The sequence below is a fragment of the Paroedura picta genome, chromosome 13, assembly GCF_049243985.1.
Source record: "Paroedura picta isolate Pp20150507F chromosome 13, Ppicta_v3.0, whole genome shotgun sequence".
Lineage (NCBI taxonomy): Eukaryota > Metazoa > Chordata > Lepidosauria > Squamata > Gekkonidae > Paroedura > Paroedura picta.
The window spans coordinates 3,647,921-3,662,246 of NC_135381.1; the positions used below are offsets into that span (position 1 = coordinate 3,647,921).

General features: G+C 51.2%; 1 protein-coding gene across 12 annotated transcripts in view; it reads right to left on the minus strand.

The window, feature by feature from the left end:
- The window catches only part of NCOR2 (nuclear receptor corepressor 2), a 243,644-nt gene that overhangs the window by 55,470 nt on the left and 173,848 nt on the right, over window positions 1-14,326 (minus strand). For all 12 annotated transcript variants that reach the window (XR_013226418.1, XM_077309342.1, XM_077309348.1 and 9 more), the window contains one exon: window positions 4,900-5,053. Coding sequence is in view for 11 of the 12 variants with exons in the window: in XM_077309342.1 (XP_077165457.1) it covers window positions 4,900-5,053 (154 nt within the window). In the remaining variant the exon portion in view is untranslated. The remainder of the gene's footprint in view (window positions 1-4,899; window positions 5,054-14,326) is intronic.

Sequence of the window (14,326 nt, forward strand, 5' to 3'; positions counted from 1 at the left end):
AGAACAAAATGGCTTCCACAAGTTTGCAGATGCCCAAAAGGGAAGGACCTGAAGGACCTCTAGGAGCGGGGACTTCCATAATCGGAGGGTCACGGCGGAAAGAAACCTCTTTTTCTGACTGATACCCTGAAATTGTCTGAAGGTAGCATCACTTAGGTTTTCTGAAGCAAACAAAAATGCTCTCAACAGTCCAGACCTAAGTAGAATTATACCCTGCTCAGTCCCTTGAAGTCAATGGATTTAGAAGGGCATGGCTCTGCTTAGGACGGCAGGGCAATTTCCATGTGGGAGCAGCCTCAGGAAGACTTCTGATTTATGTCTTTAGGAATTCTGTCTTCCTAATTATAAGGGCTCTCCGGGTGGCTGACAAATCCCATAAATGGCACCAAATCAATTGTCAGAAATAATAAATGCAGCGATAAAAAACCCACAATGCATCATTAAAAGAAACAGGTAATAGGCAGAATTGGATATTGATTAAAAGCACGGGCGAGCAGAGATAGGCTCGGCCGGCCGTCTAAAAGTTAATAAAGATGGCGCCATGCAAAATGGACAAACGTGCCACCCCAACGTGGCTGCAAATCATGCAGATCCTAAGCTGCTTTTATTCATGTGCCTGGACCCGAGCATCTTGGGGGAAGGACGGCTTATGAAATAAGACATGAATCAATACAGCCTAAACCAGGGGAGAGTACGGAGCTCCAAAGAATTCCTTATAGTTCGTAATACTGTTTTAAAGTTGAAGGTCTAATTTCCGGCCCGATCCCTGCGCACAGCTCTTGAAGCCCACGCCTTCCGCTTGCTTTTCAAAAATGAATGATCTTAAGAGAAAGGCTGTGGAGGGAGACCATGTTTTATTTAGACAGGGGAAGATGAGAAACATTTGCACTCAGGTATAAAGAGAGCTGTCAGCCAGCTATGGCTAGAGATGGGATACTACTATTTATTATTATTATTATTATTATTATTATTATTATTATTATTATTATTATTATTATTATAATACCAATAAAAGGCAATGACAGACCAAAATCTTAGGAGCAAAAGATAAGCAGATGCCATTTGGGTGCTTTCTGAAGAACCCTTTTTTGGCGACCTTTAAAACATGCCAGATTCGGGTCAGGTGGCACCTTACAGCCTAACACGGTTTTCAGGGGATGACTTTTCGAGAGTCCAAGTTTCCCTCGCCAGAGACCGGGAATTGCTCATATCCATTTTGTCGCCCTCTAAGGCAGCCTTCCTCAACTTTTTTACCCCTGAGAAACTCCTGGAGTTACCACTGAGAAACTTCTTTGGGCTTTGGGAAGCCCCAGAAGTGGTGCGATTGTGCAGAATATGGTTGGGAAGCAGAGCTGTGGACACGCCCACCCGGGGCCCCTCCCCTTCCTGTCCCATCATTGGCCATTTGGAGAGGGGAGGGTTGGGTCGACATGACCATATATGGTCATATCACCCGATAACTATTTCACACATTTAAAAATATATATTAAAAATTAACTCCTACCCATTCAGGAAACCCTTCCAGGGCCGTCAAGAAACTCCAGGGTTTCACGAAACCCTGGGTGAGAAAGCCTGATCTAAGGGGATGCCTGGACCTGAATCGAGGTGTTTCCTGCAGACCGATGTGGCTATGCTGAAAAATACACCAGGACTTTGTGTCATGCCAATTAACTAAGAATACCTTGCTCAAATGCCTCCCTAGAACAAACCTTTCCTGTGAAGAAGGCCAGGGTAATGTTCGGAGGGCCAAATCTCAACCGGAGAGTAGAGCTAGATGAATCAGCTCATGAACATGGAATCAACCCCCCCCACACACACCCCACAAGAGGGGGGTTCAGATTATGCAGTACAGTCAGCGCCTCCTCGTATGGGTGGGTCATTTAAATTTTAGCTGAGCCGCTCAGGCGATACTTGGAATAGCAACACCGACAGAGTTGGGGTTCTGCTTTGAAGGACCTGGTGTTCTATACCTACTGGGCCACCGTCAGGCATTCTCCCCCCCCCCCCCGCATACTTTACCTGCCTTGTCTGTCCCGAGTGCAGAAATTTGTGCTGCCTTGGCGCAGGATCTGGAATTTTTGGCGTAGCGGAAGAAAAGCTTATAGTGTGTATCTTTATATATCCCTTTTGGCACACGCACGGGGATTTGAAATTCATGCTGGCAGGGCGGAGGGGACCGGGTTCCTCGCCCCGCCCTGACTCTGGGATCCCTTCCAAGAAAGGAACTGAAAGGTCGGCGGAACGAATCTGTGTGTGTGTGTGTGTTTGTGTGTCTGCATGCGCACACTTTAAAATGGAGGCTCCAGATAAATGTTGTTACAACTGGAGGAGAAACCGAGGCACGGAGCCAGAACTGTGGACTGGGGAGGGGGTTGGTGGAGGGGATGACCTCATTGCTTTCTGCAATATATTCAGACATTTCCAGGTGCGGGGAATTTGGAGCGAGGCATTCGTAATCTGGGGGGGGTTTGGGCTCAAATATATATAAATTGGGGTGGGGGATTGAAATACGTAGCAAGCTGGCGGGCGGGCAGGAATTCCCACCGATCAGATCTTACAAAAGGAACCAAAGGGTTTTCGGGGGGCCGGCCAGAATCCGATTGCTTCCGAGGGAAACGAGATCTGCACTGTTCCACATTTTCGGCTCCCCAAGCCGAATTCCCAAGCACCGCTGGAAGTTTATTTACTTGCCATGGATCTGTGAAAGCCTCTCTTCCCTCCCTGGCCAGCACCAAGCCCCGTGTCAAAAACAGACACGGAGGGAAGGAATTTACAATATTTAGGCTGGGTGGGTTTGGCCGAGACACTGCTGTGTGTGTGTTTGGGGGGGGGGGCGTATCTACCCATGTGTGTCCTTGGCTTAGAAAACTGCTCTAGTTTGGGGGCGTAAAACCTCCTTCTTTTTCAAGGCAACCAAGCTGCAGCAGGGCTGGGATGCGCAGGAGGGCCAGCTGATGTGGAACAAAGATACGGACTGGCGACGTGCCGGGAGGAAGAGCCAGTAAAACCATGCGAGAGACGCTGGAGGAGCCCTGGTGTGATGAAACCGTCTCAAGGCCTTTCCCAACACACACACACACCACCCTTGGTATTCACTACGCTGAAATGCCTCCCAAATGTCAAACAACAAACAGCTGAGGCAGAAGGCTGACCTGACATTTCTCCTCCTGTGACATTTTGGCCATCTCGGCTCAAAGGGCCCGCTCCGGATTAAGCCGGTCTCCCCCTGGGCCTTGCCGCCTGACTTGGCTCATGGGGTGGTACAAGGATCCCGACTCAGCCGAGCGATCCTTCCTCCCACTGTGCACGTCCTTCAAATCTAAGCCCGGTATTTATTTAGTTACCTATCGTCCAGCGTGTCCGTAACGGAGCCGGGAGAACCTAGGGTTGTCCGGCTGCCGGGCAATAGACATTCGGAGGGGGTTAGCCATTGCCTGCCCCCCGCGACAGGACCCTGGTATTCCTCAGAGGTTGCCTTTCCAAGCACTGGCCAGGGCCGACCCTGCTTGGCTTCCAAGATCTGACGGGATCAAGGCATCCAAGCACAGTGCTGTGGCCAGACCAGAATTAAGGCTCACCCCCCCCACACACACACACACACACACTCCTGTTGAATCACCCCGACGGAGAAGATTTACTTGGAATTTGCCTCCTGATGAACCAAAAAGGGGAGTGAAGGGAGTGTCCATTGCATGCGCCTTTAGCCCACGCCTCCCATTGCTGGGGGTGGGATGGGGGTGCTCCGTTATTAAATCTCAACCAGGCTGACTGTTATACATTACCCGCATTTCCCCCCAAGACTGCTGGCTCTGCTCCTGACTGAGAAATAGCGATGGCTGACAATTTTCATGTTGCTCTCTCGTGCTCCCCCCCCCCCCCGGTGTTGGGTAAAAATGGTAATGGCTTGACTGAAGTATGGGCGAGATCACAACATAACAAAGTTCATTTGCCTCTAGGTTCCATGGCTACTGTGACCCAAAAAGAACTTCAGAAGAGCCCTCCTAGATCAGACCAGTGGTCCATCTAGTCCAGCATCCTGTCCCACACAGTGGTCTACCAGTTCCTCTAGAGGGCAAACAACAGAGAAGCCAAGACCTTCATGAGAACATCAGAAGAGCACGGCTAGATCAGACCAGGGGTCCATCTAGTCCAGCATCCTGTCTCAAACAGGGGCCAACCAGTTCCTCTGGAGGACTAACAACAGGGCATTGAGGCTAAGGCCTTCCCCTGATGTTACCTCCTGGCTCTGGGGTTCAAAGGATAAGAAGAGCCCTGCTGAACCAGACCAGGGGTCCATCTAGTCCAGCCTCCTGTCCCACATAGTGGCCAACCAGATCAAGCCTCAAGCATGCTGCGGCCCGGAAAGGTGCAGTCTATTAATTTGGGTCAAACTGTTTCAGAAAGCGGGACATAAGTCAGGAATCTGAATCAAGTAATGACCTTTGACCTGGGATGGTGGCAGTCCACGGCAGGTTGAACGATCCCGGGTAACAAAAACACCCAGAATTTAAAATGCAAAATCTGAGTGCTTGTTTAAATAGGTGGGCTTCCCGGCAGGTGCCCTGCATCCAAAACTAAATGCATTGCCAAAAATGTCACAAGCACAATGCAAACCCAAAGTTTACACGGCCAAGACAGGATCTCTGCTGCACTCGCCCAACCTAGGGCATCCAAATGTCAGTTTTTCTGCATCTCTGGCCTTGTGTGAAAGCTTCACCCTCGCATGTCCTCAGGGCACCCCACTTCCTCCCCTCCCTGCTGGGAACTATCTCTGAGGATGTGTGGGAGCAGTGACATTTCCCAGCTTATGGAGAACACCTCTCCTGCCATTCCGCTCAGCAGTGCTGAGGGTTGTCCCACCTGTCTGCCTCGGACTGGCCGAGACCACTTCCCCCTTACCTTCTGCCTCCTCGGCCATCTCTTCCTCGTTGCCGCTGGTGCCCGAGCCATCCTGGCCCATCTCCTCGTCTTCGGCCGCTGGCGTGAAGGCGGCTTCCTCGCTCTGGACAGCGGGGTTTTTCTTCTTTTTTCTCCTGGCGTTCCTTTCTTTCTCCTGGGAAGGCGGGGAGGAGACCAGAGTCAATCTTGGAGAAAAACCCTCCGACTATTGCTCCCTAAACTGGGGAAATGGGTGGGCAATGCATGGATGTAGGAGGAGCTGGGGGGGGGGAGGTTTAAGTAGGAGTGCGTTTGCAGAAAAATATGGACAAGTTGGAATGGCAAGTGCAAAAAATCCACAACTGGTGGAGGGAAGAGGTGGGGGGGAACGTGTGCTGTTTCCACAATGGCAGGTACTGCTGACAGCACAGCCCAAATCCTCAGCCGGCCAGTGGATGGGGTTTGTTGGAAAGAAGTTGTGGGGTTCCTTCAAGCTTCCTTTCAGCTCGCAAGGGCGTATGGGTGAGATACCTACAAGTGTTCTGCAGGGCCTGCAAAGCAGAGATCTTCCGCCAGGTCTACGGTTGAGGCCAGGGGTACCGAAGAAGATCTGCAGGGGCCCCCTGGGGTACTCAGCAGTCAGTTGTGATTCTGACCCTCTTTATTTCTCCGTAGAGGTTTTTTTTGGGGGGGGGGGAGGTTGGGGAAGTTTTACTGCCATGTTGTTCTGTTTTTATTGTAATTTTTGCTGCCTGTTTTAATGGGGTTTTAAAAGCCCAAAAGGTTGAAAAAACCTGCTCTAGATGCTCAGCTCCGAGCGATGCAGTCTAAATATCACATTAGCCTTCTTAGCTGACGCATCTTGCTCTTAGCCCATGTTCAGCTTATCACAGCCACGGTAGGCCTGTCTTTCCACCGTCTCTTGGCCTGCCCTGCTGTTTTTCTAGTTGCATGGCAGCTTCTGTCCATAGGCTGGGGGGGGGGGTTGGCATTCGTGTCCCTCCCATGTACAACAGAGGGGACAGCCCCCCCCCCCTCTTTCCAAGGTGAAATGGAAACATTACCTTCCCCGGTGCGATTGGATTTCAGAAAATCAGGCAAAGGGCCGCAAGCCATCTTAACAACTGCTAATACCGAGATTAAACAGTTTCCCCTCGTTTAATAACCATTTTGGCAGACGGACTTCACGTCCTCGGAGCCGGGAACAAAAGACAGGCTTTGCCGGAGTACAAAGAGCACACGTACCGCGAGGGGCAGTCCGAGGAATTTTGTCGCCCAGGACGAGAACGTTCATTCCCTCCTGGGCCTGCCCGGCCGCAGGAGAAATGGGAAATCTTAGAACTGGTGGTGACGGTGAGATGGAAGCGGGTACCGTTCAGCTTTCGCACAACTGGCGGCAGGGGGAGAGCTGAGCCCCAATGGAGCATGGGGATGCCCCTCTTTGGGCCACCTTGAAGAGGTCCCTGGTCTGGAGAGCCAACACTGTGAACCTCTGGCAATCGTGAAAGCCACGTGGTGGAAAACAGTTTCAGATAGGTAGCCAGCCCCCTGGGTCCAAGATCTCAGTTCAGTTGCACCCTGAAGGTCAGCGTCCCAGGGGACAAGTTTCCACTGGTCTGACAAAGGAAGCTTTGACTCGCAAAAGATTGTACTCTCAAAATCTCACTGGTCTTCGGGGTACTAAAGGACTCAAAAATTACAAGTAAATGTTTCATGTAAGACAGGGGTAGTCAAACTGTGGCCCTCCAGATGTCCATGGACTACAATTCCCAGGAGCCCCTGCCAGCGAATGCTGGCAGGGGCTCCTGGGAATTGTAGTCCATGGACATCTGGAGGGCCGCAGTTTGACTACCCCTGATGTAAGTTATAATGTTCTGTGTAAACTGCCCAGAGCTGCAAAGAAATGGGCGGTATAGAAATAAAATAAAATAAAATAAAATAAAATAAAATAAAATAAAATAAAATAAAATAAAATAAAATAAAATAAAATAAAATAAAATAAAATAAAATAAAATAAAATAAAATAAAATAAAATAAAATAAAATAAAATAAAAATAAAATAAAAATAAAATAAAATAATAAAATAAAATGAAATGAAATGAAATGAAATAAAAATCTGTGCACTTGGGGTTATTTCCCACCATGGTAGCTTACATCTGGAAGTGGGCACAAGTGTAAAATGTTTCATGAGAAGCAATTTACAGACACCAGAGAAGGCAGATCTGTTGGAATATTGCAAAATCCACCGTGTGAATAACTCGATGGAATACCAAGGGCATCCTGCAGGGGGCATCGGAAGAGATGTATATTTTGCATAGATAGGATAGGAGCTTCCTAATGATGTGTACATTATCTCTCCCAGTGTCCTGATTAACTCAGCAGGAGCCTTCCTTCCTTCCTTCCTTCCTTCCTTCCTTCCTTCCTTCCTTCCTTCCTTCCTTCCTTCCTTCCTTCCTTCCTTCCTTCCTTCCTTCCTTCCAATATCTATGCTGCCATATGGCTCAGAATGGTTTATATACATGGGGGGGGGGGGATACATGGAAAAAATCAACATACAACACAGTCAGTTCCAACAACAACAATCCAACAGTGGTTCTAAACAACACGACTTCAGTGCTCCCAAACAACAACACTATAACAGAAACAGAAACTTAACTAAGCCCCCTAGAGAGGTCAGACTGTTTTTTTGGGGGAATACTTACTCCCTGCTTGCCTCTAGAACAGCTATTGAACAGAGCAATGAGTGCAGACAACTGCTAGCTCAACAGTTAGGTCTCTTCGCTCCTCTTTCTGTACATATAGTAGTTTCTCTTCTGAATCAAAACTATTTTATTCTTCAAGCAGCCCGGCGCTGTGCCTGTCGACAAAGGCCACAACCGGTCTTGAACCAGACTTCAGTGTGTGAATCACAACTCTACAGGGCACGACTTCGGCCTCTGGGCCTCAAGTTTGGGGGCTTTCCAGGGCATTAGAATGATCATGGCAAGAAATGGATTGGACAGGTTCATGGGTCTGACCCAGCAGGGCTTTCCTTCTGGGCTTTCCAGAATATGGCTGCTGTTGGAAACAAGAAGACAGATTCCCATGACCTTTGGTTGATCACCAAAAGCTCTCACCCTTGGGGAGGGGAGGGGGGTTCCAATATTTTCAAAACAGCACAGACAGATGTGAGGTCAGCTAAGGATTTTAGGGAAGTCGCCTTTCTACAGCCCCGCCTCCCGTCAGTGAAACGAGCACAGAGGTCGTCCTAATAAATCAAGGAATGCCCGCTGAGAAGACGAAGGAGACAATGACTGCCAAAAACTCAGAGCAAGAGGTCTACAGTGAGTCAACGTCTTCAGGTCTTCGTGGAGGATCTAATGGGGGAGGGGGAAATATCCCAGGCTGCTGGAAGATTCGGCAGCTTCTTATAATCCTGCCTGAATAGATAAAACCAGTAGGAACTCCTCCACTGCCTACTTTCGTTGCCTCCGTTTGCAAAGCAAGGAACATCAGGAGAGCTCTGCTGTTTCAGACCGCTAGACCATCCGGCCAATGTTCTGCCCCATGAAGCAGCCAACCTGTTCTTCTGGAGGGTCAACAACGGGCCATATGGGCTGAGGCCTTCATAAGAACATGAGAAGAGCCCTGCGGGATGACACCAGCATAGAAGCCAAGACCTTCATGAGAACATCAGAAGAGCCCTCCTAGATCAGAACAGCGGTCCATTCTAGTCCAACGTCCTGTCTCACACACTGGTCAACTAGTTCCTTTGGACCGCCAACAACAGGTCATAGAGTCTGAGGCCTTCATAAGAACATCAGAAGAGCCCTGCAGGATTAGACTAATAGTCCAACTAGTCAAGGATCCCGTCTCACACTGTGGCCGGGACCAACAACAGATCATAGAGGCTGAGGCCTACAGAAGAACCCTGCTGGATCAGACAAGTCCATCTAGTAGAAGTAGAGCATCCTGTCTCACGCTATTGGTCTGATCCTGTTCTTCTGGAGGGCATAGCAGCTGGGGCCTTCCCTTCAAACTGACTGCCCCTGGATGTGGCAGTCCCCCTAGTAGCCCCTGAAAGACCTGTCCTCCATGAATTCTCTAATCCCCTTTCCAGGCGGTCTGTGCCTGTGGCCACCAAATGAGACCACCGCCCTCCAAGCCTCACTGGATGCTCTGTGACGTCCTTTGGGAAGTATCTTGACCAGCACGCACACTGTATTCCAAATGAGGCCGCAGCATAGATCTACGCGGGGGCGTCACAACTGCAGGCTTTGATTTTCAGCCTCTTCCCCAAAGATGCTCTTCAATGCGCTCGACCTCCGATGAAAGGGCTGGCCGTGGGGTTGCACTGAGTTGGCTGCTGGATCGGGGAGGGTGACCCCCCCCCCGCCCCAAGCCCGGCCTCCATTTCTTTCTTATCCCATTCAGACTCCTTTAGGTAGAACAGTCCCCCCCACACACACACACACACTCCCTGGCCCAGCCCCCAAAATAAAACCCAACCGGCTTCTGATCCAGCTCTTATCTGACACGATATCGCGAGGCGCATTTTCCAAGAAAGAGCCAGGAAAATCAGTCGCGGCTGTGAACTTTCTACAACGCTGGCGGGGCAGACAAAACACTTGAACCCTGTAAGAGGCATGCACATGCACTCTGCAACTTATCAACTGGAGACTTGTAAAGATGTTGGCCAAAGCTGCGGACCCCGCTGGAGTTTTGGAAACGAAGGCTGAGTCCAGGGGCACCTTGAAGACTTGGCAAAGTTTTATTCAAGGCATAAACCAGACTTTCTTGGAAATATTTGCCGGGCTCCGAGGAACCCCCGGAGTGGGGACACACCCCTTCATAGAAGTGGCCGTGGAAATAAAATGTGGGGGGCAGTTCCCGTTTCCGATGTGGAGAAAGGGATGAGGCCACTGGGGAGGTGGGCTCTGGGGACGTCTAGTGATGTCAGAGACCCTCCGAAATTCTGGGAAAGGTGGCCTAGCCCTCGGGGAGCTTCCCTGGAGTCCTGGTTGGGAATCCCTGGGCTAAACAGACAGCCGGAACCTGGGCGGGGAGAGGGAAGGAGGGAGGGAGAGAACCGGCTCTCTTCTGCCTTGCAAAAACTTGTCAGCCGAGGCGACTCCTACCAGCCAGAGGCAAGTGGCCGCTTGCCAGCCTGTGCTAATCCAAAATGAAACACTTCCCTTCTGAGCTCTTGTCTTTGCAATCGCTGATGTAGATTAATTATTCTTTAAATTAAAAACACGGCGGCTGCAAAAAGCTGAGAGAGAGAGAGAGAGAGAGAGAGAGAGAGAGAGAGAGAGAGAATGCTTTTGCAAAGAAAAAACGACCAAAACACTGGCCGTGTCCAGGGCTGCCCGTTTGCCTTGGCACCGCTAAAGCACAAGCATAGGGGATATTAAAGGCTCAGGTATATCTACTCCGTCTTGCCCCCCCCCCGCTCCCCCACCAACCTAGAGAGCAGGCGTGGTGTCATGGTTAAGAGTGGAGAACCGGTTTCAATTCCCCACTCCTCTGCATGTAGCTAGCCGGGTGACCTTGGTCTAGAAACAGTTCTCTTAGAGCTCTTCTTCCAGAACAGTTCTCTCAGAGCTCTCTCAGCCCCTCCATAACTCACAAAGTCCCATCTGCCCCCCACAGCTCCCTCTGCGGGAATGTGGCTCAGTTGCAGAGCATCGGCTTGGCATGTCGAATGCCCTAGGTTCAATCCCCGGCGTCTCCAGTTTTAAGGACCAGGTGATGGGAAAGACCTCGGCCTGAGGCCCCGGAGAGCGGCTGCCAGCCTGAGCAGAAAATACCACCCTTAGGTCTGATTCCGTCTACGGCAGCCTCAAGGGATCATGAGACTCTGAGTCAAAGCAGGTGTCGTGAAAGGCTGCAGGCGGGCATTAAAGAGCTATACAAAAAAACTACAGGCACCCCCGCCACCTTTCAAATTATTCCCTCCGGGAGGCACCATGCTTCCACGGTGGAGCGCATGCTTTGCGCAGGTTCAACCTCCAGATTTTTTAAAAAGAAGAACAGCAGGAAGGCCAAGAAAAGACCTGTCTCGGCCCCAAACTGGGAAGCTTCTGCCAGTCTGGGTGGTGGACAACACAACGAGCCCACATGGCAACCTGGCGGCATAAGAGGGCTGCATCTCTTCTGCCCGCCTGCCAGCTTGTAGTGTAGGCAGCTGGCCGGCTGGCCAGCCCCACTTCCCCGCCTATGAGAGGGGACCGAGAGCGTCCCCACCCGCTCCGCAGGCTTGTCGTCGGAAGGCAAACGGCCTGCGCTGTGCCCAGGAAAGCCTCGCTCGGGCATGAACTCCTGCCAGGGACGCAGTCTCCATAAATGCTCATTACCCGCGGCAGAAGCAGCCCGTGGCCAGGGATCTGGAGGATGCTAATGCCAGTGGGAAAGCTCTCGTTACTATGGCAAAGCGGTCTCAGCCTTTCTGCCTCTGACTCGCGCGCGCGGGTGACTCACGCTAACCGACAGAGCAGGAGATTAGGCAGGGGGGGGACGGAAAAACCAATCGGACGGCAGATGTTCTCCCGGAATGGCTTTTCCCGCCGTGATACAGTCGGAGGGGGGAGAGCGAGGAAACAGGCCCTGTCCCACCCTGTCAAATGTCACTGTGTCCTTCCAATGCAGGGGTAATCAAACTGCGGCCCTCCAGATGTCCATGGACTACAATTCCCATGAGCCCCTGCCAGCGAATGCTGGCAGGGGCTCATGGGAATTGTAGTCCATGGACATCTGGAGGGCCGCAGTTTGACTACCCCTGTTCCAATGGCTGCAGCACAAGCAGGGCGGGCGGTCTCCACGGTAAAATGGCTGAGAACGGTCTCAGGAAAAAGGGGTTTCGCTAGCTTGACTGCATCACGTCTCGGTGAGCTAAGGAGGGTCAGCCCTGGTCATCCCTCAGACGGGAAGAAGTCCAGGATCCCGATGCAGATGAAGGCAGTGGCAAAACCACCCCCCTTGGAAACCCCCTCGGGGGAGAATTTGGCGGTGACTTGAAATCACGTCACGTGGGCACGGCCGCATCCAGACAGCACCGCCATGCTCTCTCCCGTTCTTGGGAGGAGCGTCTGGGGAGAGCGAACACAGGGCCCCTGTGTGTGCCGAATCGGCTCAGCCCGAGGAAGACAAGGCGGCTCTCTGTGCGGGAGATTCCGGCCCCCTCTTGCCCCGGGAGCCTCCCCTAATTCTCCAGGTGAGGTTTATTTTCCTTGCAACAAAAGGACAGGCCCTTGAAAGCTACAAGCTAACGGGGAGCCATGTGGGGGGAAGCTGTGGAAACATACGAGCCGCCCGGGCTGGAGAGAGAAACAGGAAGCGCTCAGAGGTAGGTCTGCGAGACCAGATGCCTCTCCTGGCCGACGATCAAAGGGCTTCGCTTGGGAACAGGAGACAAGGTCCCCCTTGTCGCAAAACAGGCCTTGTCTCGGTCGGCCTGGTTTGAGCAGCATAGATTAGAAACAATTTTTTTTTTAATGCAGAAAAGAAGTGCCTCTCCACAGACTTTTGACTAACGAGCCCTGCATTCAAATCCTACCTCGCCCATGACGCACTGTGGGTCGTGCTCTTAAAGCCAGCCCTAGCCTCGCTCACAGGGGAGTCCCCGAGGACGGAAAAGGACAGTGGAGAAGAAACAGACTGAGCATATATTTTCTTACTCATGGAGTAATGAAAATTTCACTGCACTGGTCAGACACAGGGGTGTTTGTGGGGGGAGGGGGAACGGGTCCTTCTTGGTGGTGGCTCCCACAGCCCAATTTCTCTTTGGAGGTGACGGATCTGTTTCTGAGTTATGCCAATGCCCATGCAACCAAAGGCTCCACAATGGGGGGGGGGGGAGGGAGAGCATGTCAGTGTACAAAGTCCTAGCTTTCTTCCTGGCAGAAGTGGTATGGAAGAGCATTCAACTCCCAACCTGCAGCCCAAGGCAGAAAAAAGCTGGCCATAAATTTGCTGCCCTGTTGACAGCCTGGTTTTACTGGGGAATTCCACTGGCTATATATAGTCCCGAAGGCTTCCCAAATTTAAACCACCTCTTCTGCTTTAGCATGTGCTTATTTGGCTGCCCGGGACACGTTCTTCTCATTACGGGTTTTAAATATTATTTGCAGGTTGCTTGGAGCCCTTCGATAGCAGAGAAGCGACAGATAACACCGTGAACAAATCAAAACTAAACAGAAATTGGAGAACTCGGGGCATGTTCATCAAAAGCAGAGATGGAAGGGCGAGAGCTGCTGGATTTACTAGCGCCTTGGTTTCCAGCGAGATGAAGCCAGGGAGAGACGGGCAGTGGATCAAAGCAAGCTAACAACCTGATTTAGTAAGAGAGGATCCTGTCTCTGCTCCAGATCTTAGAGAGAGATGAGGCGGCTTGGCTACCCCTCTGAGAGGTCCGACCGAGGACAAAAACGGGCCCTTATGAACTTTCTCCAATTTCTTTCCAAACTGGCTGGCTTGGAGTTGAAAGGCATCGGGTATTATGTCAGGTCCACACGAAATCAGTCTGAATTCTAGGATTTAAACTCCCCCCCCCCACACACACACCTTTCCTAGTTGCAATATGGGTATGTTCGGGTATGCGCATGTACACGCCCCCCCCCTTCCCCAAATGCTCGAAATGCAAATACGTTGAGGAAAGCAATATGGAAGATAAGCAAAAAGCGACCGCTATTCTCTTCCTTATTCATCTTTATGGCATCTGTTGTTGTTAGAAAACAATAGTAAATTAGAGCGGGGATGGGGGGAGGCCCCCCGAAACAGCTGAGCATTCATTGTTCTCCAGCAACAATCCGCGTCCCCCCCCCCTCCTCCCCCAACTGCCAGAGCATAAACTAGGGAGGCAGAGATGCCGAGCAATTAGCCTGCAAGAGTCTAGATGCTACATCCGAAAGGCGGATGCACAGGGGCGGCTGGGGAGGGGGGGGGGTTAATTGGCAAGAGAGAGAGAGTGTGCGTTTGTGTGCGTGCACGCCTGTACGAAGATTTCAGAAATGCAAACTACGGGAGGAAAATAAAGGCCACAGGCTTATCCTGAACTCATTTCTACCACTCAGTGGCACTAAACGATGTGACCTCCCCCTCAAAAAAGTAGGAATTAAAAAGGGGGGGGGGGAGAGGGAGAGAGAGAATCAAAAATTGATACGGACAAAGGGATTTTATGGCATGGACCAGGGGTAGTCAACTTGTGGTCCTCCAGATGTCCATGGACTACAATTCCCATGATCCCCTGATATGGACAATAATGCTGTGAGTCGTTCAGCTCTCGGAATGGAATGCTGGCGAGGCACGGGGACCCGAATGTCAGCGGAAGACCCAGGTTCGAATTCCCACTCTGCCCTGGAAACTCGCTGGGGAACTTGGGGCTGGTCGCGTCCGTTCAGCCTAACCTCCCTCACAGGGCTGTCGTTGTAAAGACTCTTTGGGGAGAAAAATGGGGCCAATAAAATCAATA